At 34.6% G+C, this 27643-nt stretch overlaps 2 protein-coding genes across 4 annotated transcripts in view; both read right to left on the minus strand.

The window, feature by feature from the left end:
* The window catches only part of LOC127838218 (P2R1A-PPP2R2A-interacting phosphatase regulator 1-like), a 278300-nt gene that overhangs the window by 223871 nt on the left and 26786 nt on the right, over positions 1–27643 (minus strand). The window lies entirely within an intron of this gene.
* LOC127838212 (uncharacterized) lies at positions 21901–26800 on the minus strand. Its single transcript, XM_052365804.1, has 7 exons — positions 26622–26800; positions 25501–25960; positions 25246–25307; positions 24791–24875; positions 23883–24103; positions 23419–23523; positions 21901–23093 (listed from the first exon to the last, which is right to left on the minus strand). Exons 1-7 carry the CDS (start codon positions 26787–26789, stop codon positions 22557–22559), a joined length of 1638 nt encoding a protein of 545 aa, XP_052221764.1. The 5' UTR covers positions 26790–26800; the 3' UTR covers positions 21901–22556.

The following is a 27643-nucleotide window of genomic DNA, read 5'->3' on the forward strand; positions in this document are numbered from 1 at the left end:
GTACTGTCGCATTGTCGCCATCGTATTATCGCACTGTCGCCATCGTATTGTCGACTTGTGTCATCGTATTATCGCACGATCGTATGTCGCATTGTAGCAATCGTCTATCGCATTGTCGGACTATCGACTTCCGGTACACAAAACTATTTCTTATTGCAGAAAAAAAAAGATGACTTCATAAAGATGTACTTGAAAAAGGTTACAGTTATTATGAAATCAAATTCTTATTAAGTTATAGAATGGGTATATGATGTAAGGTATGCCGTACTGTAAAGTATTTTAAAAGTAGCTCATCTAGTAAAAAATACGATGTGCGCATGAGTACCGAAGGCGATAGACGACAATGCGACAGTACGATGACGACATGCGACAACGATGGCGACAGTGCGATTATACGATGGCGACAATACGATATAGATGACGACAGCACGATAGCGCGATAGTACGATGGCGACAATGCGATGATAATGGCGACAGTACCATATGACATCGCATGGTCGCCAACGTACTATCGCGCTGTCGTACTGTCGTCATCGTATTATCGCATTGTCGCTGTCGTACTTTCGCACTGTCGCCATCGTATTGTCGCACTGTCGCATGTCGTCATTGTAGTCGCATTGTCGCCATCGGTACTATCGCATTGTAGACATCGTACTATCGCATTGTCGCCCTCTGGATTTTAATGTGTTACCGAGATGCCCTAACGGTATTACGTACTTAACAGAATCCAACTCTCGTACGGAATCTGAGATTTATACAGAAATTTAAGCATAGATTATAAGAACCACAGACGTTTCTAAGCAACACTCTTCATCCAATGGCACAGAGTTTGTTTTTTTAACAAAGTACAATATATCGACATCGTTCATAATTATTGTCTTCTATTGAGTCAATAAATTCCATAACTCAGAGCAATATTTGCATACTCGGAATTTCGACTATATCACATAGTCTTCATCAGCGATGTGCTGGTCAGTTGAGCGAGTCACGTGACGTAGGATGGTCACGTGACACGAGGAGAGAATTGTAACAGGCGGAAGTTCCAGCCCCTCGTCCCGGTAATTATGGACGGGAACGAGTATTCGAAAATTCAAAAACAGACCTAATATTTAAATAAACTGTTCCTTTATTCGAAGTTCGCATACGTCCAAATTGTTTAACTCAATAATGTGTTTCTTAAAAGTCTGTTATGAATATTGTCGAAATATATTGACTTTCTCATAAAAAGGTTATTAGATTGTACAAATATGGCTGAATATAAAATATTGCCAAATAATAGGAGAGCCAATTCTATAGTATTTTAGCTGTTGTCTGAAGAACAGGACGGCCTGTGATTAATTTGAAATAGCCATTGTAAAAAAGGTTATTGCCGGATCATGTTATGTCTCAAAAACAAATACATATCTTGTATAAATTCTAATAGAGAATGAAAATTGTAATACATCTCCACAGTATCACCGTTGAGAAATGTATGTGGAATACATATAGATTTGAGTGTCGCTATGAAACTAGTTTCGTCATCATATTTTATCCTAAGTTTGTTTCAATTAAATACCTTAAGCTTTAAATCAAGCCCATAGGTGACAGACTTGACAGTTTTATGAGAGGTGCGAATCTGTTGTGTTCTTTTTTGTTCACACAGTAAATATATCATGAACCGTTCAAACCGATCATAAAAGTTCGTCTGATCCGTTTCGTTCTGATCAATAATTTGAATATTGCCTTTTTTTCTTACCTATCTAATTGATTCAGAGGCTCCGTTTGAATATCTAGTTACCGCATGCAACCATTATGATCTTTTATTGACCGACTATTATTGGTTTTGCTCTATCCATATAGTATACCTGTTCTACTTTAAATCTCTTGAAATTTGTAAATTGTGGAAATAAAATCGATAGTTCACAAACAATACACTGCGTTATTTCCAAATTGCCTTTATAAATTCTGCACCGCTTGCGAGATATAATAACAACTAAATGCGTTGACTTTGGAGAACATTATTCAAACGACATATTTAGTTTAAATGGTGATGTCTGGATGCTTAAGCGATGATAATAATAGTGACATGAAATCAGAAATTTTGATCTGCAATTGTTGTATTTCAAATAGATCCTCCCCCATAATATGACCGAACAAGGGCTAAATTGCTTTCCGACTTAAAATCAAAGGCATATTGATTGATTGTGTAGCCTTTATGTCCTACATGAAGTCAGAATTCAACGCCGGAAACTCTATGCGCACTAACGCATCAATAGCTTGTGCGCAACCATGAACATGTAAACAGAGCCACTTTCCGCCAACATGGAACCGCAGACATTTTTGCAGTATGGATAAGGCATCATTTAGTAAAATAAGTCTCCAACCCAAAAGTAAAACAGTGAACTTTTAGTATATAGCAGTGGTTTTCCTACAATATGCACACAGAAATATTAAAAAATTAAGTCATGGCAAGTGACCATACAGAGAATTATGTCTTCAAATAAATGATGTTCCTCTTGTAGAGAGTACAAAATTGAAAACAAAATATTTAGAATACTGTAAACTTAACTAACCATAATGATATCGCATCGTAGCAGAAATTCAAAAGGTAGCCGTTGAACTCAGAGATTGTATAGAAAAAATTCCACTGGTGGTGGTAGGGGGAAGGTGGCTGTACATGGCCTCTGAACCTTAACTGCATCGTATTTAACGTGTCTATGGCTTCGCCTCTGATCATACAAACGGATAATTATGACAACCGCTAGTAACATGAATATCATATTTTTGGAATCGCTTTCATCAAAAAGTGTAGAAATCGACCGTTTTAACTTTCAAATAAACTGTTTGATGTGTATTTAACAATAGAGTGCATTTAACAAATAGTTTCGTTATGCGGTAGCATAACAGAAGTCTATTGTTTATTCAATAAGCACTTTTAAAACTAAGGTGTATTTGGGGTTTATTACGATGGTCTATTTAGGATAGGTACATGCAGATACATATAATATACATTTTCACGCAATATTTGATTATATGCAGCAAACACAGAACGCTCGTCGCATGTTTACTATAAAAACAACAAGACATTTAAATGTAGCGAACGTTGAATGTTGAATGATTTTGGTTTTCATAAAATATGTATTACTGTAACACTTACTGTAAAAGAGGTTTCGCATGCACATTGATTATTTAGAGGTTAATACCTCGTTGCTTGAGGGCTTTTGGCACTCAAGCAACGATGGTATTAACGTTTCTAATACTTAATCCCCGTTTTCGTCACAGAAATTACGTCACATGAGATACGTCATTAATTGCGTGATAAATTGAATAAAAATTAAAGTACCTAAAGCTGGTTCTGTAATAAATAGTACAGCTAACGGGCATTAAGTATTAAAGACGTTAATACCATCGTTGCTTGAGGGCCAGAAGTGATAATCGGCCCGCAGAGTGATTATTCACTCTGCGGGCCGATTATCACTTCTGGCCCTCAAGCAACGAGGTATTAACCTCTAAATATATAGTAACATAAGTATTAATCGTTTACAATACTTCTTTAATGATTTCATTACACCGCTCACCATGCAAAGACGTAACTAAAATTTTAACTGGAACTTACGGATTTTTTATCAATACGCAATTGAATTTTTGAAAGAATGAAAATTGTTAATGAATAGTAAAGCGGTGGCTGACGGAACGGATACCTGTTCGAAGTACGGAGAGATACAGGATTTACATATTCGATTACTTCACATATTGCTATTTCATAACTGTTTATATTTCATGTAAGCGTTATCATTTATTAACAAATTACTCAATACTATATATAGATATATATATATATATATATATATATATAATATATATATATATATATATATATATATAATTTAAACCAGTATAGTATGAAGTCCTTTTGTTAATAAGTGATAACACATACATGAATATATTAAACAGTTATGAAATAAAACTATGCGTCATTTTATATACACGTACAGTTTTGCATTTATACTGTAATTGGAATGCGATTTTTTGTCGATATATAATCCTTTTAAGGTGATTGCATAAAATTTGATTTGATATTGATTGGTTATTGTATTTAACAAGCATCATGTTTTATAATCTTTCTGAGAATCATTCGATTACTGTCATTTTTCTGTTATTTTAATAAGTAAAATCAATAAGAGCGTGTGTAGGGTGCCGTGCTTCTTGAACTTGTGTTTAATTCGCACTCGCTATTTTATAAGCATTTCATTTTGATGAGTGAGTTTCCCCAACTGTTACGCAAAATATCGGATATCTACAGCGCCTTTAGCGCTTTGATTTGTTTAAGCTGCGTTGGTTATTTTACTGATGTTAATTTAGTAAATAGTCACTATAGTTTACGTATTGTAAATTCATAGCTTTTCAGTAACGAAAAAATCTTTTTGCGGATCTGTTAACTCAACTCTTTCACGAGTAACATCAAGACATCAACAACTTTTAAGATGTGTTTCACACCAATTTGTTATTTTATAGGGGTAACTTTATTCTTGTTTAAAAAGTTTATCGATTGGTGTTTATTTGGCATAGCCCATGTAATGCACTGTAATGCACTGTAATGCACTTCGTGCAACATCACCTTTTTTCGTAAATTACATTTAATCCAATCATGTGATATTTAATATCCCATATTTAGAAAATCTCAAAAGATATTGACAAAAGAAACTGTTTTCGGATTGTAAATAATGAATAACTGTTTCTAAATAGGATCAACGTAAAACTCGTGTTATTATTTATTTTTACATACATACGTTTACACATACTAGATTGAGGAACTAAAATTATAACAATCTACCGCGGACATTAGTTTGCATGCTAGATTCTTATCTTGCTGATCCTTGTACGTACATATATATAGATCCTCGTGTCATATCGACATTCTGTCGTAGGCTCGTTTTAGATAATCAGATTCGAACACGTGTAATCGTATCTGAACTGGTCGCAGACCAGATCACTAGGTAAGGTATCGCGTCGTTTGAAATCTGGATTGGTCGCACACCAGATCACTAGGTAAGGTATCGCGTCGTTTGAAATCTGGACTGGTCGCACACCAGATCACTAGGTAAGGTATCGCGTCGTTTGAAAACGCATCTCCATTTGTAAAAGCCTAAAATGTTCGATAAAACGACCGCGATCAGTTACGAGGTTTGTTTAGCGAATCGTTCTACAGTTAGTGATCAGTATCCATTATATTTGTGGCAAACACAACGAGCCTACTCGTATTACTTCGTTACGGATGGCATTAATTCGTGATAAACGCATAGACCTGTATCTGAAATATTACAAATTGTGACCAGATTGCATCCGGGCACAAAAACATCGTTTCACGACGTATTGTCTTCCATCAATCTTCAAATCCAGCTCCGAATGTGAGAGACGGATCACAATCATCCACGAGTGGATTATCGTGCGTTCGTGATCGTACGTTAGGGGACACCAGATATAAACGTGATGGCCACAATCGAGTAAATAATTATTCAGAACAACTCGGTCTCCTGTTACTGTTTATTCATAGACGTTAACACAAAATGTTAAACAGATTAACTTCATCATTCATTCCAAATGTAACTGTATACGGCTCTTGAAAATCCATGTATTAAAAATTACTCCTTAGATATCATAAGACCACGTTAGATTAAACGTGCACGTTGATGCGAATCCTAAGCAAAGCGTGGTAAATCTATTCTAAACGCACATGTATCTAGCTCACCTTAAATCTGTAAGCCTCTTTAAAGCCCGATGTCAAGCGTCTTAGCGACCAGGGGTCCTTTCGGACCTATTGTAAGACTCTGAGATTTTTCAACTTTTTGACAGTTTTGTACGGTGTATTTTGATGCGAATTCGCGTTTGTAGCAATGCAAATACAGTGCTTTGAACATATGATGATTTATTCAGTCCCACTCCGTCTGTGGAGGCATTGCAACGATTAAATTGAAACTGTGATTTGATGCAACCGTTCACTGATTGCATTTAAACGCTTTTCAAAAGATCCAAAAATAATAATATATTATATTCCAAGAAAAAAAGGGTCGTTTGGATTATTGATAAAACAATCAAAGGGAAATGTATCGTGTTTGTAACGCTGTTCGTTCGATTAAGTTGGTGAATTAGTAACAAGCGTTCACAATACCCACGAATCCCAGAATTGCACAGCATGACTTTCCTTCCAAATATCCTCGTTCCCAATCCCAAATAAATGTAATTGCGGTTTTTGTTTTTGCATAAAAAGTGTTTAAATGTCATTTAATATAAGAGTTTTCGTTAGTCAATTTATTTCATTTTTCTTATTATTTATTATTATTATTATTTCAGTGAATACCAGTCCCATTTGCTTATCATCCCAACCAAGGCCAGTCACCCTGGAGCTGCTCGTATCCGTGGATCTACCAAAGACTGGAGATGATAAGAAGGAGCCTCTCCTCAGTGGACTGGACTTCCTGCCGGACGGGAGACTGGTAGCCGTGGATAACAATAACATGAATGAAATGTATCATACTGAATGAGCAACTACAGAGACTTGGAACACCGTACAAGTTCAAGGTAGCCCAATATGCGTAGTATGTGTGTCTCATGATACACTGTGTGTAACGATTTCTGGTCAAGTAGTATGTCTCCTGTCTGTGAGTACAGACAATACCATCACACTGACCAGGGAGATCAATACAACATCATGTTCTTCTCTATATGCTGCATGTCTCCATCTAACATGGTCGTGAGTACGTACGATGATCCTCGTCCACTTAGAATGATATCAGTGGACGGGGTAGAGTCAGACTTTGATCACTTCCTGACGTTTCCTATGAAGACGTACGAAGTAGATGAGAGTAGGTGCACGTATGTCCAGTCTAAGAACACGTTAGTACTGACTGACCGACTCGCTCACACAGTGTACTTGTACGACACCTGAATCGCACGTCTAGAGCAGTCACTAATGAGAACATACAGGAACCTCGTGGTGCCTGTCCAGGGCCAGGTGACACAGTGCTGGTGTGCAGTAAGGATAAGCACTCCATCGTGCACCTGACCATTAACGGTAAAATACTCGGTACATACCCAGTGGATATGAAGGGACCGTACAGCATATGTATGTCTAAGGACGGTACCAGGCTGGGGTGTCTAACAACTGTAAAGGCGTCAAGAAAACTTCAATTGTATAAGATATCACCGGCAATGAGTTAGCTGACTAGTAAGATGGTAATGTTATTCATGTGATCAGGCCTTTCTACACATTATTAAATATTGACTTTCGTGTATTGTTTGTGTTAAACAACTCGGAATACTATTCCGATTAATTAAAATTAAATAGTGTTTGTAAGAAGGTTTTATCGTTGAAGGAATTTCAAAAGATTCCGAACTACCTATGTATTTGCATGTTTTATAATGTAATATGTGTCTTTATACTTACCTTCAATAACTATTTTAGTGTTTTATTTGAAGACATTTAAATATATTGTATATGTAATTCTATTTAAATTCGCATTTCATGCAACGTAACCGGTGTGTACGGTAGTTAGGCGCGTTAAATATTTCTAAATGTATGATAATTTTTGAAAATAATAACTATAACTGAACACTGCTTATGCATAGTTTTCTTAATGCCATAAACAATTTGCGTTCATTCAAAATAATGCTTGTTAAGCCAACATACACAACAAGATTTATTATTGAGTCGCGTTCCAAGAAAACTGGGCTTAATGCATGTGCGTAAAGTGTCGTCCCAGATTGGCCTGTGCAGTCCGCACAGGCTAATCAGGACGACACATTCCGCCTAATCTTGATATCGGTAAGAAGGGACTTCCTTGCAACTACAAATTCCATAAAAGCGGAAAGTGTCGTCCCTGATTAGTCTGTACGGACTGTACATGCATTAAGCTTAGTTTTCTCAGAACAACGCTCAATTATCAACAAAATCGACTAGAACTCGATTTCCCAGTCGTGTCACGTCTGCTTGTCATAGTTAGTTCTAAGATGCCTTGTATCGTTTCAATGTAAGAGGATTGTTTGTTTTCAAATAAATTAAGCAAACCGATTATATCAAATTAATTATATAATATTTTCTTTATCTTAGCTTTGTTATTATTTTATTTTAAAATAAACCAATAGTTTCATTTGGTAATATTTTTGTTTTCGCGATTTTCGGGGGCCGAGAGAGAACTCGCTTTAATTTAAAACCGTCTGTAGCGCCACATATGTCGAAGGCTACGAGATTTGTCCGCAACGTTGACGATAAATGTCCTCAAGGAACGATAATGTCGCAAATCCTACTGACGATATATGTCGCAACTTTAACGATAAACGTCGCAAAAATTTCAACTGCCGATATATGTCGCAACATTAACGATAAATGTCGCACACCTTTGTAAGTCATGTTTATAAGAAAACTTGAAGTAAAATGACTCAAACTTTAAGGTTAGATTTAGATTACCCGCACGAGGTTCTTTGAGCCGACTTCCGACAGAATGGTCACTTTTTAGTGTAGTATTGTCCGAAATGGTCAATTGTGGTCAGTATTTTCCATAATTGTCAGTTGCGGGTCAGTATTGTCCGAAATGGTCAGTTGTGGTCAATATTGACCCAATCAATTCTTATAATTCTTGGCTCGAGTAGCCAGTTGTTGATTTCCCTGTTCTAAATGGACTGCTGTTATCAAGATTGGCCAAATGGTGTAAGATGTGATAAAATTGTAACATTATTACAGCAACACAAATTACGATAAAATTGTATTGAATATTGTATGTTAGTTAAATTGAAGCGCCGTTAAATGTCGCATCGCCGTTATATGTCGCAGGCAACGAGATTTGTCGCAACGTTGACGATAAATGTCGCAAGGAACGATAAATGTCGCAAATCCTGCTGACGATATATGTCAAAACTTTAACGAAAAATGTCGCAAAAAATTCAACTGCCGATATATGTCGCAACATTAACGATAAATGTCGCACACCTTTGTAAATCATGTTAAAAACGAAAACTTGAAGTAAAATGACTAAAACTTGCAGGTTAGATTTTGATAACCCGACGAGGTTCTTTGAGACTACTTCCACCAGAATGGTCAGTTTTTAGTTAGTATGTCCGAAATCGTAGATTATGCTCAGTATTTTCCATAATTGTCTGTTGCGGTCAGTATTGTACGAAATGGTCAGCTGTGGTCAATATTGACCCAATAGAGTCTTATTATTCTTGGCTCGAGGTAGCCAGTTCTTGATTTCCCTGTGCTCAATGGACTGCTGTTATCAAGATTGGCAAAATGTTGTAAGATGTGATAAAACTGTAACGGGTTCTTCTTAACTATAGTGTATACGTTTTTTTTTATAATGCAGAACTGTTTGATAGAATTAAGAACATGAACATGTTCATTCATATCTTTGTCGTGTTCGAAACTTGGTCACACCAGGTCAAAACCTAGGTCACTTGGTCAAAATAAAGAAAATATTGTTAACACTACAATTCATATTTATCGTTCAATCTTCTTGAAACATGGTCACAGCGAATGTCTTAATGATATATCAGCATTCTTTTAAATGGTTCGTTGAAAAAGATGGCCGCCAGGAGGCATATTTGCTCACATGGCTATAGTAAAACCTTTTTACACTCTAGAAGTCACATTTATACTTAAATCTTCATGAAACTTAGTCCGAACATTTGTTGTTATGATACATCGGCTTAATTCGAAAATTGTTAGGGTCCGTTGAAAAACATGGCCACTAGGAAGCGGGGCAGTTTACCGTGTATAGCTATAGCAAAACCTTGTTTACACTATCGTTTATAAAAAATATTGATGCACTGATGTTGTCTATTGGAACTTATATCTGACAATGAAGAAAATACACAAAACACTAGTTGTAATGCACCACATGCTGAAGTGTACAAATGCATAATTTCAACATTGCGCTAGGCTATCAACAACAGTATATTCTGATAGGAAGACATTCATGTTCCGGGTATAATAGATATAAAATAGATAATAAATATAAAAGTCCTCAAAATGTTTTAATCCAGTAGATTTCTCTTGAAGCATCATAACTTTTGTAAAGTGTATTTGCTGTTTTTTGCTTATGTCTTACATCTGCCCCCCCCCCCCCCCCCCATCAAATTGGGCACATGTCCGGTAGGAAGTTATTTTATCAGTTATTTAGCATCAATAAATATATTTTACTTCCTCTGTGTGGCAACTTCTGACCCCTGTCAAGATTAAATAACACATACATGTATTCGAGGGCCTCTATATGATGTTGCATATAAAATATAACACTAGGTCATAATGACTTCTTTATTAACATTAAACTTTATATCATGACATAGCATGAACATAATTTGTATTTGGCTTAAAATAGAACAAAGCATTCTTAAAGCATTCGGAAAGTCTATAACAATTCATAAAATTGGTATTAAAAGGAGGTGGTAAAATCTGATAAGGGTTAATATTTGAGATGTAGATATACAACTATTTCATATCTAAGATACATTAGTACAAACTATTTTACGAATATGTATCTCGTTAAATTGTCTGCTTGTGTTGTAGTATTCTCATAGCTTTGAGTTTCACACGATATCGATTCCACTTAACTGTTCGCTTTTCGTTTTGACTGATCCATTGTTAATGTTTAGAAGAAATCTGATTCAGTAGCGACATGAATGCCACGGCATTTTTTTCACAAAATGGCTGCTGCTCAAAAAGAGCCCTTGCAGAAATGCTTTTCTTTGCTCGCTTTTTAGGTGGAGATACTTTATACAATGGTGAACGAATTGGTGACTTAATGGGCGTTAGCACAGGTGTAATTTGTTGCAGACAAACGCCAGTGTGACATGTAGTTGAAGAAATGCATTTTGGTATAACTAATCGTAAAGTTTGCGATGTCGTCAAGCGCTTTCTCTTCAAGCGATGAAGCGATAGACTTGACTTTTGGCGCATTCTGAAATAACAAATCAGCTATATATAACATTTATATAACAGACATCTAATTATACCAATTTTTTTATGACATCAAAATTTTATCTTCAGAAAAATAATTATATATCGATTACCACATATATGTTATTCAGACTAACATTTAAATTTAATATATATACTACATATATTATTGAAGCTTGGCAAAATCACCGCAAGCTCAGAGCTGCCAATGTTTCGAGCCGAGCATTATATTTTTAATAAGTTCTCTCATTGCGCCAGGTATGTAAAAGAAATGTCACATGCGGCAAGTATGTAAATAGAAATGTTAAAGTTTAGTTTAGTTTAACTGCAAACTACAATTGGTCTATTTAAACATAAATATGTGAAAAGCCAAGGATCTTTTCGTCCAAATGACATACCTCCTATTACATTATTTTCATGCTTATATATATATATATATATATATATATATATATATATATATATATATATATATATATATATATATATATATATATATATATAACAACCTTTTTCGAGCGTGACTTTGTATTTAATTGAATTAATTTAATTTAATAAAATTAAACACTATGTAAACATGTAAAAATAACACAGGATTCGTTTTTCTGATCATGGAACGGAACGTCATTTGGACGAAAAATCGCTTGGCTGATCACAAATGTTATTACAATTTTATTATGATAAACATCACATTAAAAGTAAAAAAAGTAGCAGTTCAGATGATGTACTCAAAACCGCCTATGTGACAATATATACAGGCACTTGTAAACCAACCATTACATTTTAAACCAGTATGAAAAAGGGCAAAGCAGTTAATATTTTTGCATTATAACATATTTAATAGATCTTTTTTTCCTCTCATGTATCCCCTTGAAATCTCATAAGGAAACTGGAAGTCATACAATTGAGTCTCATTTAAAAAATGGTCTTAATGCAAGTGCGTAAAGTGTCATCCCTGATTAGCCTGTGCAGTCTGAACTTCATGGGTTAATCTGGGGTGAACTTAACAGACATGTATTATGTCTTGTTTTCCAAAAACGAGATTCAATGATTCTGCTTTCAGATATGATGACCAGTACACGCTGTCGATGACGTATACAGACGCTGCTTCCAAGAAGACGCGTACAAGTCAGATAACCAAGTCGGTTGCAAGTTTCTTCGATGAAAACGGCGTTCTTTGCATGTACTTGTATCAGCCCGAAGTAAAGATGTTGAAAAACAATGTGTCAGTCAGCAAGAAAGAACTACAGAGACTTGGAAACACCGTACAAGTTCAAGGGTAGCCCACAAAGCGTAGTATGTGTGTCTCATGATACACTGTGTGTAACGGGTGGTGGTGGTTATAAAGCAGTATGTCTCCTGTCTGTGAGTACAGACAATACCATCACACTGACCAGGGAGATCAAAACATCATCCAAGTTCGACTCTTTATGCTGCATGTCTCCATCTCACATGGTCGTGAGTACGATGGATAATCCTCGCCCTGCGAGAATGCTTTCACTGGACGGTGTGGAGAATGACTTTGATCACGTCGTGTTCCCTACAAAGACGTACAAAGCTAATGAGAGTTGTGCACCTATGTCCAATCTAAGAACACACTAGTACTGACTGACAGGAACGCTCACACGGTGTTCTTGTACGACACCGTGAAGGGCACATCTAGAGCAGTTACTAATGAGAACATACAAGAGCCTTGTGGTTGCTGTGTAGGACCTGGTGACACGGTGCTGGTGTGCAGTGAAAATAACAACTCCATCGTGCACCTGAGTGTAGATGGGAAATTCTCGGTATCTACCCAGTTGATATGTTGTTCCCCCGCAGCATATGTGTGTCTAAGAATGCAACTAGGCTGGCGGTGTCAAACAGCCCGAAAGACGCCAAGAAACTTCAGATGTACAATATATCACCAGCAAACAGTTAGATTACTAGTTATATATTATCAACGTGATCATGATTTCTACATGCATATGAAATATTAACGTGCATGTGTGTGGTAATTTTTAAACAATAATGAATACTTCTTTTATTAATTTAAATTGCATATTGATTGTTGTAATAAGATTAAATCGCTGAGTACTTTCGCACTGCCTCTGTTTTAAGAATGTATAATTAATAGAAATATGCTTCAATAAATGTATTCATAAGTTCAATAAATGTACATATATACATATATATAAATATAAAATATATATATATGTATATATATATATATATATATATATATATATATATATATATATATATATATATATATATATATATATATATATATATATATATATATATATATATATATATATATATAATTACTATTACACGATTTTAACTGGTTTGTATCAACAATTACAGATTATGTACGGTATACGTATGATTACGTTCAAAAGTTACATATTTCTGTTGCGTCCCTATGTATAATTTATACATGTTCGGGCTAGGTGACTAAGATCATTAACTGTGCAGCGGGAAAAAACATTCTAGTGGCAGGAAAATAACATAACGGTTGTTTTTAGCCTTGCACTGTACACAAATGTTTGTTTTAGCGGATAAAATAAATTACAACAAAGATGTAACTGAACATGTTGATACTTATTGACATCGTGTGCATGTCCGATACCGTGCACATTTAGTGCAGTCGATGAAAGAACATTAAGAAACCAAGTGATGCCTGTGGTGGCCATGCCACACGGTGCTGGTGTGCAATGAGAATACAAACTGCATCGTTCACCTTGTTCTTGATGGTGGCATACTCGGTACCTACCCATGGAGATACAGTGCCCATACAATTTAAGTTTGAGTAAAAATGGCAGTAGACTCGCTTTAATTGATAACGTTGAAGGTACAATATATAATATATATTACTAGTTATCAATTAATTTATCATTGTTATATATAAGCCACTTGATTATTTTCATTTCAGTTATAATTCGTATGGCTTATGTTAAGAACTACTACCACTACTACTACCTCCTCTACCTCCTCCTACTTCTACTGCCATCTACTACTACTGCCTTTAAATACTTTTACCACTACCACTACTTCTACCACTTCCACTACGACTTCTACTATAACTACTACTACTATTACTTCTACTACTTGACTACTACTACTACTACTACTACTACTACTACTACTACTACTACTACTACTACTACTACTACTATTACTACTACTACTACTACTACTACTACTACTACTACTACTACTACTACTACTACTACTACTACTACTACTTCTACTACTACTACTACTACTTCCACGACTACTACCACCACCACCACCACCACCACCACCACGACTACTACTACTTCTACTACTACTACTACTACTACTACTACTACTACTACTACTACTACTACTACTACTACTACTACTACTACTACTACTACTACTACTACTACTACTACTACAATGATATTAATCGGTAGTTTATATTGGATTAAAACCAATTATATCAAAGAGGTCGCCGTGGCGTAGTGAATATGCTGTCCGCCTAGCGATCGGGAGGTCACGGGTTCGATCCCCACTGTGGAGCATTCTTTAGATCTTCCCCATTAACACCAAGGAATCGGACTTGAAAGCGTTTCATATAAGCCTTACTTAGGCTTGTTTTGCAATCGAGCTTAAATAAATGGGATAAAAAATTATATCAGTCGTTACATGGGTCTCGAGTTAAAGTATAAGGTATTGGGATCGATCCTCTATTAAACTCAATATGTTCTGTTGACAACGAGGTCTTGTGTTTTAATGCCCAAATTGAAACCAATACTTTTCTTGTGCAAATGTTGGTGCTTTTGTTTTTGTTGAACATCCATCCTTCATATGAATTATTTCATTATTTCTTTGCTTACAATTATATTTCCGTTGGACATTACAAAGGATGTCATTTTCCTACAAACCCTTAACGACGATATAAATGTAACACAAAAAGGTCTAACGTTATGGCGTAAACATAAAAAGTAAATTAAAGTGAACCATTTTATGTGTAAGTTGTATACACGTGATGTCATTTTTTTGTATTTTCCATCATATTTCAAACAGTATGTGTTTGTTTCGTTGCGCGTTATTGACAATAAAATCACTATACAATATGGTGTAAACACATTTCATGTAGGCTCTAGTTAGCTTTTATACGCACCGTATAATGTAACGTTATTTAACACCGGTTTGTACAATACGTTCATATATTTGGACCACTACACAGCTAGCGCAACATATCGGTATAGCAGAAAAACTGTCCCATGTGTATATCATAGTATTGTGCACACCGCTTTTAAAGAAGATGTTTTTTTTATAAACCTATTAAACCTATCATATTCTGTTCGATGTTTGAATTATTTTCTTTTAACATACATATCAACGGTAAGTCCGCGAAAGAGCTATTTTAGCAAGTATCCCTCAGAGAATTTAGAAAGTTATTTAAATGTGTTATACAAATTGGACTTATTATCTACCCTCGTTGTTGCAGATCAATAATATGTACGGTTTTAGCACGATGTAGATCATATCAAATTTTAATTAAAACTACGTTTGGAGTAAACTTGAAAATCTTCGGTTAAACTCGCACCGTCCAATACGGAATATATAGAGCCATCACGGTAGAAAATTGGTCACGTGGCACGAATGACCATAGTCGCGCGGATGATATAAATAATTGTATTATATTACATGTATTCACCTTTTCCAACCTTTCATTCTTTTTTTATCCTGTGTTTAATAAAATATTCTGTATTCCGTAACAATATCATTTTTGAGCTATCATATTTACACATGCACTTTGTTAACTGTATAATTCCTCGTGTATCTCATATTCGTTATTAACTGTTTAAGTATAGCAATAAAGATATCGCTAGCAAATGTGTTTTGCATATTTAACATTAAGCTAATTACGGCAGTTGAATTTTAGATTTATATTTTCAATCAAAGTAATGGTTCATAAAATACTATCTGCAATAATAAGAATTCCTTCAGCGAATAATGTTCCTGTCACTTAATATCAATAATTTTGCCTCTGATGGTAAAGTGTTAATTTTGGTACCTTAAAAAATACGGATGACAGCGTGTTTTAACTGACTTGTATAGCCACATTCTTTACATTATTGCATCATATAACTATACCATGTCAAAATCATATGTTCATGTATTTTCTCTGTAAATGTAGTAAGCGATACAATTATTATTTGGATATCGAATATTAAAAATATGGTTCCTGCAGTGTCAAATGTGACGAAAACTTTGTTTTTAGATAAAGACAACCATTCAGTGATACGTAAATGTCACTTGTTTCAAAGTTTCATTTTAAACATACAAGTGTTATCATCGTGACGTTAACACACGAATGCATACAATTCGATTCCCAACGTGTTTTGGGCGTCAGTGCATATAATGAGCTTCGGTTTAGAATTTGTAATACGGTACGAACTATTGTTGCTGCTTTTTTCTATAAAATTATGAATTGTAAAATTCACAATATTTTACGAGTGTATTATACAGAATGTAATGAATGCTATTATGTTTAAGTTGTTTGCAAACCCAAAGATGTAAAACATAGTATTTGGTGAGCAGTAATCAACGTATTATACACCAGTGTACTATTCAAAGCTGCATTCACTTAGTTCCTTTTTTCGACAAAGTTGAAAAGAGATGCAATATACCAAACTTGAATTTTAAACAGTACACGTTAGTCCTTTTAAAGGGGCCTTTTCACAGATTTTGGCATATTTTGAAGTTTGTCATTAAATGCTTTATATTGATAAATGTAAACATTGGATCCTAAAAGCTCCAGTAAAAAATCAAGAATAAAATTTTTAAAAAAGGGAAAAAAAGTAGCCGCTACCAGGGCTCGAACCAGTGACCCCCGAAGTCCTGGAGTTAGTCTGAAGTAAAAATGCATTAGCCCTCTCTGCCATTCCGCCGGGTATACACAGTATAAGTATTTTATACCTTATATAAGCAATCTTCGTAGTTTCGTAAATTTAAACGACAACAACAGAACTCTCCAAATTATTCAATCGTTTCGCGTTGCAACGCTTTATACTTTTTAGGTTTTCAAATCGTCAAAAGATACATATAATGGCTATATTGGACTACGGTAAATGTTCAGTAATACTGTTTCCTCACAAATATCATAACTAAAACGAAAGTTTGCGAATCTGAAACAACTTTTTTCAATTTTGTCAATTTACCAAACCGTGAAAAGATCCCTTTAAAAGGATCGGTCGTGAATATGAAAGTGAACATTCATTTCAGATGTTTATATATCAATTGCGCATGCCGATTGAGCAATAACGACATATATATATATATATATATATATATATATATATATATACATATATATAATATATATACACCCAATGTTATTGTAGTAATATTAAATTTTCACACTCCACTATATTTCTTTCCATTACTATTTTCGGGATAAAAACACATGTTTATAGCCGATTCAACGCTTATTTTAAAATAAGTGTTGAATGTTTGTTGTTAATTTATGCATAATACTCATTAAAATTCAACGAGTACATCTTCAAAATGTTGCATTTTAACATATTGTAAAACTGTTTTATATTTTCAATGGTAAAACTGTTGGAAAATTTCCCCGGGCAGTTCGTGTCTAATTGATTAACATTTTTAATATTTTGTGAGGTACAGATGGCAGTTTGAAACTCAACGCGCATTCGCTCTGAGAAAGAAGTTCCGTTTGAAGGGAAATGATATTGTTTCAGTTATAAATTGTGTCGTGAAAATTTTTCTATTATAATGTCCGAAGCGAAACACTCAAGGGAAACAGGCTAAAAACTTATTCATTATGTCGCATAGAAATACATCCATACGCAGAAGTAAGGTATTATAATTTATAATCTCGTGGTAACACTGAAGGAATTACGGAATTGCGGCGTTTTCTAATAAGCGGAAGGAAGAAAAACCGTTTTGCGATTCTAAATAATATCGCAGTCGCATCGTTTTCATGAAGAATTTGATCGATATATAATTATTTTTTGCTTTCTGTGCATAGTCAGCTTTTGAATAACAATGTAACAATCGAGAAAGACAGTAGCATACAACGCAGATATCGTCCAAGTCTTTAAATTCTTAATTCATTGAGAGCGTATTATCTACTTACTTATTTATGGACGCAAATTGATGCTAATGCAATAATGTCACCATTTTAAGAATCAAAACTGATCATTTGAAAGGGAATGATAATAAACACAAGAATAACGTAATATACACAGCATAGTTAGTGATGCAAACGCTATAGTTCATGTAAAACCGAAATACATGCAGCGATTACCTGCTTAGCTGTTAACAGCGCGTTACGCGTACCGTGAGCCAACTCTCTGTATGGATATGTGAGTTAACAAAATAATCAAAGATTAAGAAGAAACACTCACGTTTTAAAAGCACAATTTTCACCCAATTAACTGTATTTGGTTTCAAGCATAGTACAATTAATCCATATCGCTAACAGTTATTGTCTTCTAATTATGGATGGCAACGAATTATTAAAAAAAATAAAAAAGATGAAATATTTTCGTCAACAACTTCCGTTCGAATATATAATAGTACATAATAAATCAATGTAATTAAAGACTATGGACAGATTTTGTGTTCGTAAAATATGCAAATCCAAATGAAAAGGCCTGTAAACTGCCCATGGTATGAAGGTATAAAAATGTAATTTCTTAATACATTGTTTAAGTGAAAACATTAAGACAAGGACACTAAAAAGTGCCCCATTTTGTCGAAACATATAAAACTTGTAATTCTGAATTCATGCAAAACGCAAGTATACAATATGTTTAGACTTAAGTATGAAATCCCAAATCAAACACAATCAAATAAATACTTTGCAAATAAATTTCAATTTACATTGCACAATTTGAATTCTTATTAGTTCACTAAACTATTATTGTTAAAGTGTAGTGCGTTGTTAAACTGAAACCTGCATCCCCTGTTATTATTGTGTTATAAGAATGCAAGTTAAGTATAAATAAGTACATGTATTACTGATCTGTTCTAGGTCTTGTGTCAACACGATGTAGATTTTATCAATTTGCATTAAGATTACGTTCTGAGTAGACTCTAGCATGTGTTCTAGCAAATTGCGTAAGGTCAAAGTTCCATTGTTTTACGGTTGTATCAGAAAGCAAATATGCTTCATGCTTGATAAGTCAGAGGTTATTTTTATAAAGTTGTTACATTACAAATATTTTATAAATACGTGACTATGAATCATTATAAACATAATTATTAACCATTGGTCTTTATATGTGTTGCTTTTTCTTCAAAGAATTTTCGTATGTTATAATAATAAATTATCGATTGTATTGACAGTGTCAAACCGCCATCTTAAACACATTTTCTTGATGACCCGTAGATTCTGACACGGTGCCTATACCACGTGACTTTTTAAGATCTGTGTTGGGAGAATAAAGCGCGACCCAGTTAACATGTTTAAGGATCTCTTTTTAAATATTTCACCATTTTAATGGGATAAAGTGGAGAGCCCGCTCATTCATAGGAGTTTTCTATAGGTATCATGATCTTTTTAAACAAATAAGTATTTTTTCAGTAAAGTGCAACCGCGCGTTTGAACGGTTAGAAAAATGTCGGATCAGTGTGGGGACTTCATATTACAAACGCGCGCTGGCACGTTACTGAACAAATACTTATTTGTTTAAAAAGATCATGATATCTATAGAAAACTCTAACGAATGAGCGACCTCACCACTTTATCCCATTAAAATGGTGAATTATTTAAAAAGACATCATTAAAAATGTTAACTGGGTCGCGCTTTATTCTCCCAACACAGATCTTAAACAAGAGGGCCAAGATGGCCCTAGTTCGCTCACCTGAGAGGAGTCGGTTCATTCAATCTTTACCAAACGTCAAATTTGAACTAGATATTGTCCAGACAAACATCCTGGTCAAGTTTCATCATTATTGAACCAAAACTCTGGCATATGGAGTGTTTTTGTTTTTGTAAGATTTGACCTGGTGACCTATATTTTGAGTTGACCGTCTTACCAAACATCAAACTTTGCTTACAAAAATAAACTTTATGATCAAGATTCATAAAATCTGAAACAAAATTGTGACCGCTAAAGTGTTTACAAGGATTTTGTATAATATAATGAAAATTTGGACAATCTAAGGGCAATAATTATGGTATTAATTATGTGATATACTAGTATATAAAACCAATCTTTTCACCAAGTTTCGTGATGATTGGGCAAAAAATGTGACTTCTAGAGTGTTCACAAGCTTTTTTTACTATGCATAAATATAAGAAAACTGCCCCCACCCACGGGCAGCCATGTTATTCAACTGACCGGAACCATTTTTGAACTCAACTCTCATATCAAGGAAACAAATGTTCTGACCAAATTTCAGGAAAATTGGGCCAAAAATGTTACTTCTAGAGTGTTCACATGTTTTCACTATATACATATAGAGAAAAATGCCCCGCCCACTGGCGGCCATGTTTTTTCACCGATCTGGACCATTTTCGAACTCGTCCGAGATATCAATAAAACCAATGTTTTGACCAACTTTCATGATGATTGGGCAAAAAATGTGACTTCTAGAGTGTTTACAAGGTTTCTCTATAGCCAAATAAGGAAAACTGCCCCTCCCCCCCCCGGCAGCCATGTTATTCAACTGACCGGAACCATTTTCGAACTCAACTCTCATATCAAGGAAACAAATGTTCTGACCAAATTTCATTAAAATTGGGCCAAAAATGTGACTTCTAGAGTGTTCACATGTTTTCACTATATACATATAGAGAAGAATGCCCCGCCCACTGGCGGCCATGTTTTTTCACCGATCTGGACCATTTTCGAACTCGTCCGAGATATCAATAAAACCAATGTTTTGACCAACTTTCATGATGACTGGGCAAAAATTGTGACTTCTTGAGTGTTTACAAGGTTTCTCTATAGCCAAATAAGGAAAACTGCCCCGCCCACTGGCGGCCATGTTTTTTAACGGACCGGAACCACTTTTGAACTCAACCAACATATCATTAAGACAAACATTTTGACAGTGTTACATGAAGATTGGACATGAAATGTGACTTCTACAGTGTTTACAAGTTTTTTTCTTTTTTACCTAGTGACCTAGATTTTGACCCGGCACGACCCAGTTTCGAACTCGACCGAGATTTCATTGGGACAAAGCTTCTGACCAAGTTTCATGAAGATCGGACAATAAATGTGGCCTCTAGAGTGTTTACGAACAAATGTGGACGGACGGACGGACGGACAGACGACAGACAAAGACCGGTCACAAAAGCTCACCTGAGCAATCAGGTGAGCTAAAAAGTCACGTGGTATAGGAACCGTGCTGATTGGCTATTCCAATTTCAAGATTTACAGAATATAAAAAGCCTTTACACTGACATTGCAGGGGCGGTTAATTTCTTGTGAAAAAATATCAACATACGATTAAGTATGGGAAATACTCATAAATAAACGATTTTGTGTTGCTGAGGAACACTATTCTAACAATACATAAAAGAGAAAATATTTTATAAGAACGTATTGAGTTCTGATGAATTACAATATTGACTTGTTTTCGTCGCATTTTTTATCAGCAAAACGAAAGTGACTGTATCAAAACTTTTCTTAATGACTACATCATGTGAGAACGTTCTTTTTACGCTATCTCCATAGCCACGACTCTTAAAGAACCCACGTCTCAACAAGAACCTACATGACATGTTTAAATTGTTTTCGAAAACAAATAAATGAGTAAACCGTTAAAAGATGCACGTGCTTAGTTAAAATATCAAGTTAACATTTTCCCGTAAACGTTATACGAAAAACAATTAACGAAACGTTCCCGTTTAAACTGTAAACCTTTATCATTTTTAAAGCATCGGTCGTGAATATGAAAGTAAACATACTTTCCAGATGTTGATATCAATCGCGCATCCCGATTGCGCAATTACGACATAAATTGACGGTTATACTCCACTCTATTTATTTGCCTTATTTTCTTAAAAAAACAACATTCTGTTTATAACCGATTACACGCATTCTAAAATAAGTGTCCAATGTTTCCTTTCCATAGTTTTTTTATGCATGACACTTATTGAAAAATTGCAACGAGTAAATCTTTAAATATTGCAATTCAACATCGTGTAATGCTGTTTTACATTGTCAATGAAAATAACTGTGGTGAAATTTCCCCTTGCATTCCGTGCCTACTTGTTGAGTTGATAAAACGCGCTGTACAGGGGACATATTTCTGCGGCAATTGCATTAAGTTTTTATTATTAAAGCGATATATTATATGTGGCCTTTAAAAAAGAAATCACACAAAGCCGTAATCGGCAAGATGCTAGGGAATTTGCATAATAAAATCGTGGAGCCGACAACATCCGTTGAAATTTAGAACAAAAGTCTTAAAAGTAGCTGTCAACGAAATTGTTAATATAGAAAAAAACATGTTTTTAAATCAATGCCATTAATTCCGACTTAAAAGCCGTTAAGACGTTTCCATTGATGTAAACAAATTTCGGAAACACACAACAAACGTGTCCGTTTAAATGTGACAACTGAAGTGCCTAGCATCAAAAATTTCAATAAACAAATTACATAACACTCAGAAGAAAAGCATTTACAATTCGTTATCCCGAATGTCATTTGCATCACGGCATATTTTTAACTTTGGTTTATAGTTTATGTCATACGGTCTGAAATAATTGTTTCCTCTGGAAAACTGCGACAGGTCAAAGTTAAACCAATTCTTCAGCAAAATATTCAAAGCAGATTCGTCATATCTATGGCAATCCGCTGGTTTTCTTCCAGTAAAGTCAAACTTGCACTGCCATTTCGATCCAGGTGGCGCCAAACAGTTTTCTTCAAGTGCGCATGCGGTGAACATCTTCATTACACGCTCATGTACCTCGGGTGTATTATGTATGATGAGGGCTCGAATTTCAAGATGTGGATGAAACGATAACTTTTTCTTGTCAGCTGGAATAAACTCCAACATTTTCGGATGCGTTGCAGAGTAAGTTGTATAGCTGGCTGTCTGTCCTATCGCCATGATTCCTCTTTCGTGTGAATCGTGTAGCAAGGGAGCCAACTCCTGTGTTCCCAGTCGAAAGTTCGGGTTGACCCAAATGATGTGACCAAATTCAGCAAGAGCAGTCTAACCAAAGAACAATTTTTACTGTAACATATCGTTGATGTGTACGTTTTATGTGGCTTTTGATTTATTTAATGATTTTCATCTTGTAACAATGTGTGAGTCTGCAGTTGAGCAAAGATTTTAAAACTAAGGCCACACAGCTCTATTTTCAATATATGGTTCATCAAGTAATTAAACATATATATGATTTAGTTTATCAATGTTGTACATCTCTGTGTGATACTAGTATCATTATGTTTTATATATCAAACAGGTAGACCGATGAGACATGTAATTGGCGGAACGTTAAGGTGCGATATGAAAAAAAAACAAAAACGTGTCATACCTGTATAATAAGTGGTTTCCAGTGAAGATTGTCAAGATTAGAAACATACGTCGGGAATAGTTTCTTCATAAACAGGCGCATGCGCACACTGCAGTATGACATCATCTGAAATCATAAACGGTACGACATTATCCGAATTCATAACACACACAACAGTATGACATAATCTGTATCTATACAAAAGCACAGACACATAGACACAGTATGACATCAGCAGAAGTACAATGTAGTACATAAGAACGCAGTCACAGCTGCTATCGCAAACGTTGTTATTATATAGTACGTAATATAGGTCATTAAGAAATGTTAATGGATAATTGCGAATGCATGATATCAATCTTAGTTCATGATAACATCAGGACCTGACATTTTTCATGAAAACAATTATATGTTTTACGTTGTTGTTTTTTAGCATTCATGTAATCAAACAATATGAAAATAACTTCAGAAAGTAAAGTACCCACATGTTTCTTTTGCTCCGTGGTAAGGTCAAGGTCGTAAACGTAAATCTTACGCCCAGGAAGACTATGCTGGATGGACGCCACCAGTTGCGTCACTTCCTTGATCTGTGTCTGACGGACAGCTGTAACGAACGGCGGTATCTCATGGTCGTCGTCATGGCGTCGGGTATCAACAGCCGCATTGTCGTTAATGCGTTGTACCTCAGCCGGATTCAGTTGTCGATCTGGAAATGTGATGTTGTTGTTTTGTCTTATTGTCTGACAACATAATTTTTACTTTTCGTAAAAATGTATTTCCGTGTTATTTCAATGACCGCTATTGTCCCATTTAAAAAAAAGGTATTTACACGACCAAGTAGAGGTATGGAAAAAAATGTTGTAAAACTCGTATTTTCAATTCAATATAGTACACTTAATTGAATTTTAAATAAAATCTTCTCATATATCCAAAATAAATTAAGCACACGTGATAAAATACATTTGCTAACTGCGATAAGGCATTTCATATAAAGTTGTTAATTAAGTTATACTCATAGTCATATAATACTAGTATTTGATATACAAATATACTTTAAAAGTCCATGCCTATCAAATAATCATGCAGAATGGTAACCCACTTACTTTTATTATAATGACATGATAATGTATTGTTGAAATATGTAAACCAACTATATTTAACTATTTATTATTATACATTAGGACAATATAAGTGAAATTAAATGTTAGCCTTTTTAAGGGTGAGGGGCTATTTTAACAAAATCTATCTTTAATTATATCTAAATCCTATTTAATAGCAATTCTAAGATGTTAATTTTGTTAGTGAAAATTCTTTTGTTGTTTATTCTATCGATTTTCTTGTGTCAAACCTACTATTCAGCGATCATGAGAAATCTCTTTATCTGTAGTCTTACCCATTTCATCCACTGCCACTTTGTATTCTTTCTTTTCCAAGATGTCCGCTGCAATAACAGGCTCCACCAAATCCCGTTGTGGGTTCTAAAACATAAGTCACATGACATAATTTACATTAAAAATTTCAAATAAAATTACAAGAAATTAATCGTTTAACTAAGACGAGTTAATTTGATGCTCAGTTCCCGGTCGTTTTTTAATATGTCTTAAATGAATTTAATTAAATTGAGCATGATCTTCGAATACATACGAATGCACTTGGTGTATAAACCTTTCAGGAACCCAAACACATACATACTGTTGCAGTACTAGATACGCATTCAATACTTTTTATTTTAGTTGTCAAAATGTGTAGCAGGTGCATCATAAAAGTCCACCTGCAGAAGAATGTCATTTCCAAATTTCATGTCAAGGAAAGTGTTGTATTTTGAATTTTAAAAATATGCCATCTCACCTCCTTTAATTTTTCTTGTTCTGTTTCCTCGTCTACTTCATCTGCGGCTTCGTTAGCTGCATCTTTAACATTATCAGGACACGATGCGAACACATGTATAATGTAAATATTATCTTGTTTTAGCGAATACAGAATAAAATGTTAAATCATTTGCTCAATCTTAACTGTTTTAAACATGATAAACCGGTCACAAGTCCATAACAATCGATCATCATTGGTTAATCGATATCAATTATGTTACTGTGCATTTCTTACCTTTAATAACCTCTGCAAGACGTTCTTCAATTTCTCTTTCCACTTTCAACTCCTTCTTTTCTTCATCAATGTTTATCATATCAAAGGCTCCCTCTACGATCTCCTCGAAGTGATCACCAACGTCCTTACCGCCATCTGACGCAGGTTTTTCATCATCTCTGTCATCACCTAATATTTCTTCGTCCACTTTTTTGGCTGGTTTAGCGTCATCGGATTCTTCGTCTACTATTGTGAGTTTGTTGTTATTTACAGGAACATTGTTTAAATTATTGACGTTATCAGCTTTTAACCCTTTGTGTTCCAATTCTTGTTTTCTTTTAAAGTCTTCAAACACTTTGTTGATTTCTTCCTTCACTCTTCTATCAAGCGTATCTTTTGGAATGTATTCTTCTTTGTCGTCTGCAATAGTTTGCCTCTCTGCCCATGAAGTTTCTTTGTTATTGTGATTTTGTTTTGATACCTGAAAAAAATATAGTTATTTAGTTTAATTAATTTCACATACTGTATTGCCAATTTTAGAGGTATTGGTCAACTTTTCGATTGCGTTACCCAATCAAAAGACACATTTACTAATATTTGAAATGTCGATGATTTACCTACGTTGGAAACAAGATAAAGCGTGTGATAAAATAAATGCAAAATACACGGTTATATAACAAATGAAACCACAAGAAAACTTAAATGACGTTTTTTATTCACAAATAATGATCAAACAATGTATAGCCATTAGTCCGATTAATTAAAAATCGATTTATAAGTGACTTTTTCTTGGATTTTAAATACAACATTCATAAGAAAAATACAAATTTAGTTAGGTAAATCTGCATGTACCATACAATTCCTATACCATAAAACGTACACGACATCTGAGGTATGTTTTTCTCTGGTAAAGGTGAAATTTTATGTAATGAATCAGTACAGTATCCTGTGTTCATTTCTATTATTAAACATAATGGCAGTGAAGGTTGAAAAAACGAAAAAGTAATTGCCTTTAATAGCTATTGATAGGCTTCTGTTTTCATCCACGTAATATACACAACATATATGGTCTGTTGTATAAATAGCCTTCATATGCAATAGATACGAACGAAATGCACTGCAGACTGTGAAATCACACTTACCGCTGTCTTTTGATATATTGAATAAATCACAAAAAGTACTATGACCACAATCATCCATTTTAACAATTTTTTCATCGTTAACCCTCTTGTAAATAACTTAGAAGGTACGAAACTTGAGGCAATTGAAATATTATGGCTATAGTGGTCCTTTATCCGCTTTCGTTGCATGTTTGCGTACATAATACGTGTTTACATCTCGTTATTAAATAATAACCGATTCGACTCAGGCCATTCAAAATTTCGACCATTTGTAGTTAGGTCCGTCACGGGGAAAAAGTTCAGCGAGGGAAACCCGATATTACCACAAAGGCATTAGAACAGCTGTTGCTACCCATGTTGAGCCTCTTATATTGAGCAAAATGTTGGATCTTTTGTACGTTACCAGTGATCAATATGCAACAGCTGCATTGTATTTGAATCTTGTCAATTCAACGTGTACAAGTTATAAACATACACCTAGCTGGACATCATTGATTAAAAACTAAACCGCGAATTTCTGTTCTATTTTCGGTTCTTTGTTTATAACTTCACCTTAATTGCAAATCATAGCTAAATAATGCGCTTAAATTACATCGATACAAAATATGATAAAGCAAAAACGATCTAAATAAAACTGTCATTAATTCATTTCGCATGTTTATGTATCGAAGGTTCAATATAACAAAGTAAGTATAGTCTAAATGTATATCTAATGCGTCATCCATAGTTAAATCATTTAATGTCAATTGATCCCGTATTGTCCATTATATTACGCTGATGTATTATCTATTATATTCCGCTGATTTTCAATTAGAGAAAGAACAAACTTATGACTTTAACTATACGATTTTAAATTTTATGCAAGTCTTAAATCAGACTTTTCATTGTTACATATAGGTCTTATTTCGGTTATGACACGTGTATAATTGTTGATTGCCATTATCCGCCCGCGGTAATGTACGTGTCAATTATGTTGTTAATTGATCGGTCTCTTTTACAACGTTAATCCCTTTATTCTTGAGTAATTAAACCTGGGAGTCTTA

Source organism: Dreissena polymorpha, chromosome 7 (genome assembly GCF_020536995.1).
Source record: "Dreissena polymorpha isolate Duluth1 chromosome 7, UMN_Dpol_1.0, whole genome shotgun sequence".
Classification (NCBI taxonomy): domain Eukaryota; kingdom Metazoa; phylum Mollusca; class Bivalvia; order Myida; family Dreissenidae; genus Dreissena; species Dreissena polymorpha.

What these genes read in the sequence shown, in the direction of transcription:
- LOC127838212 (XM_052365804.1), bottom strand. Translation starts at nt 26,789, where the DNA reads ATGCAACGAAAGCGGATAAAGGACCACTATAGCCATAATATTTCAATT. An exon ending in CAATATATCAAAAGACAGCG is followed by an intron (nt 25,961 to 26,621) that starts GTAAGTGTGATT and finishes TATTTTTTTCAG; the next exon opens with GTATCAAAACAAAATCACAA. An exon ending in AGTGGCAGTGGATGAAATGG is followed by an intron (nt 24,104 to 24,790) that starts GTAAGACTACAG and finishes TCACATTTCCAG; the next exon opens with ATCGACAACTGAATCCGGCT.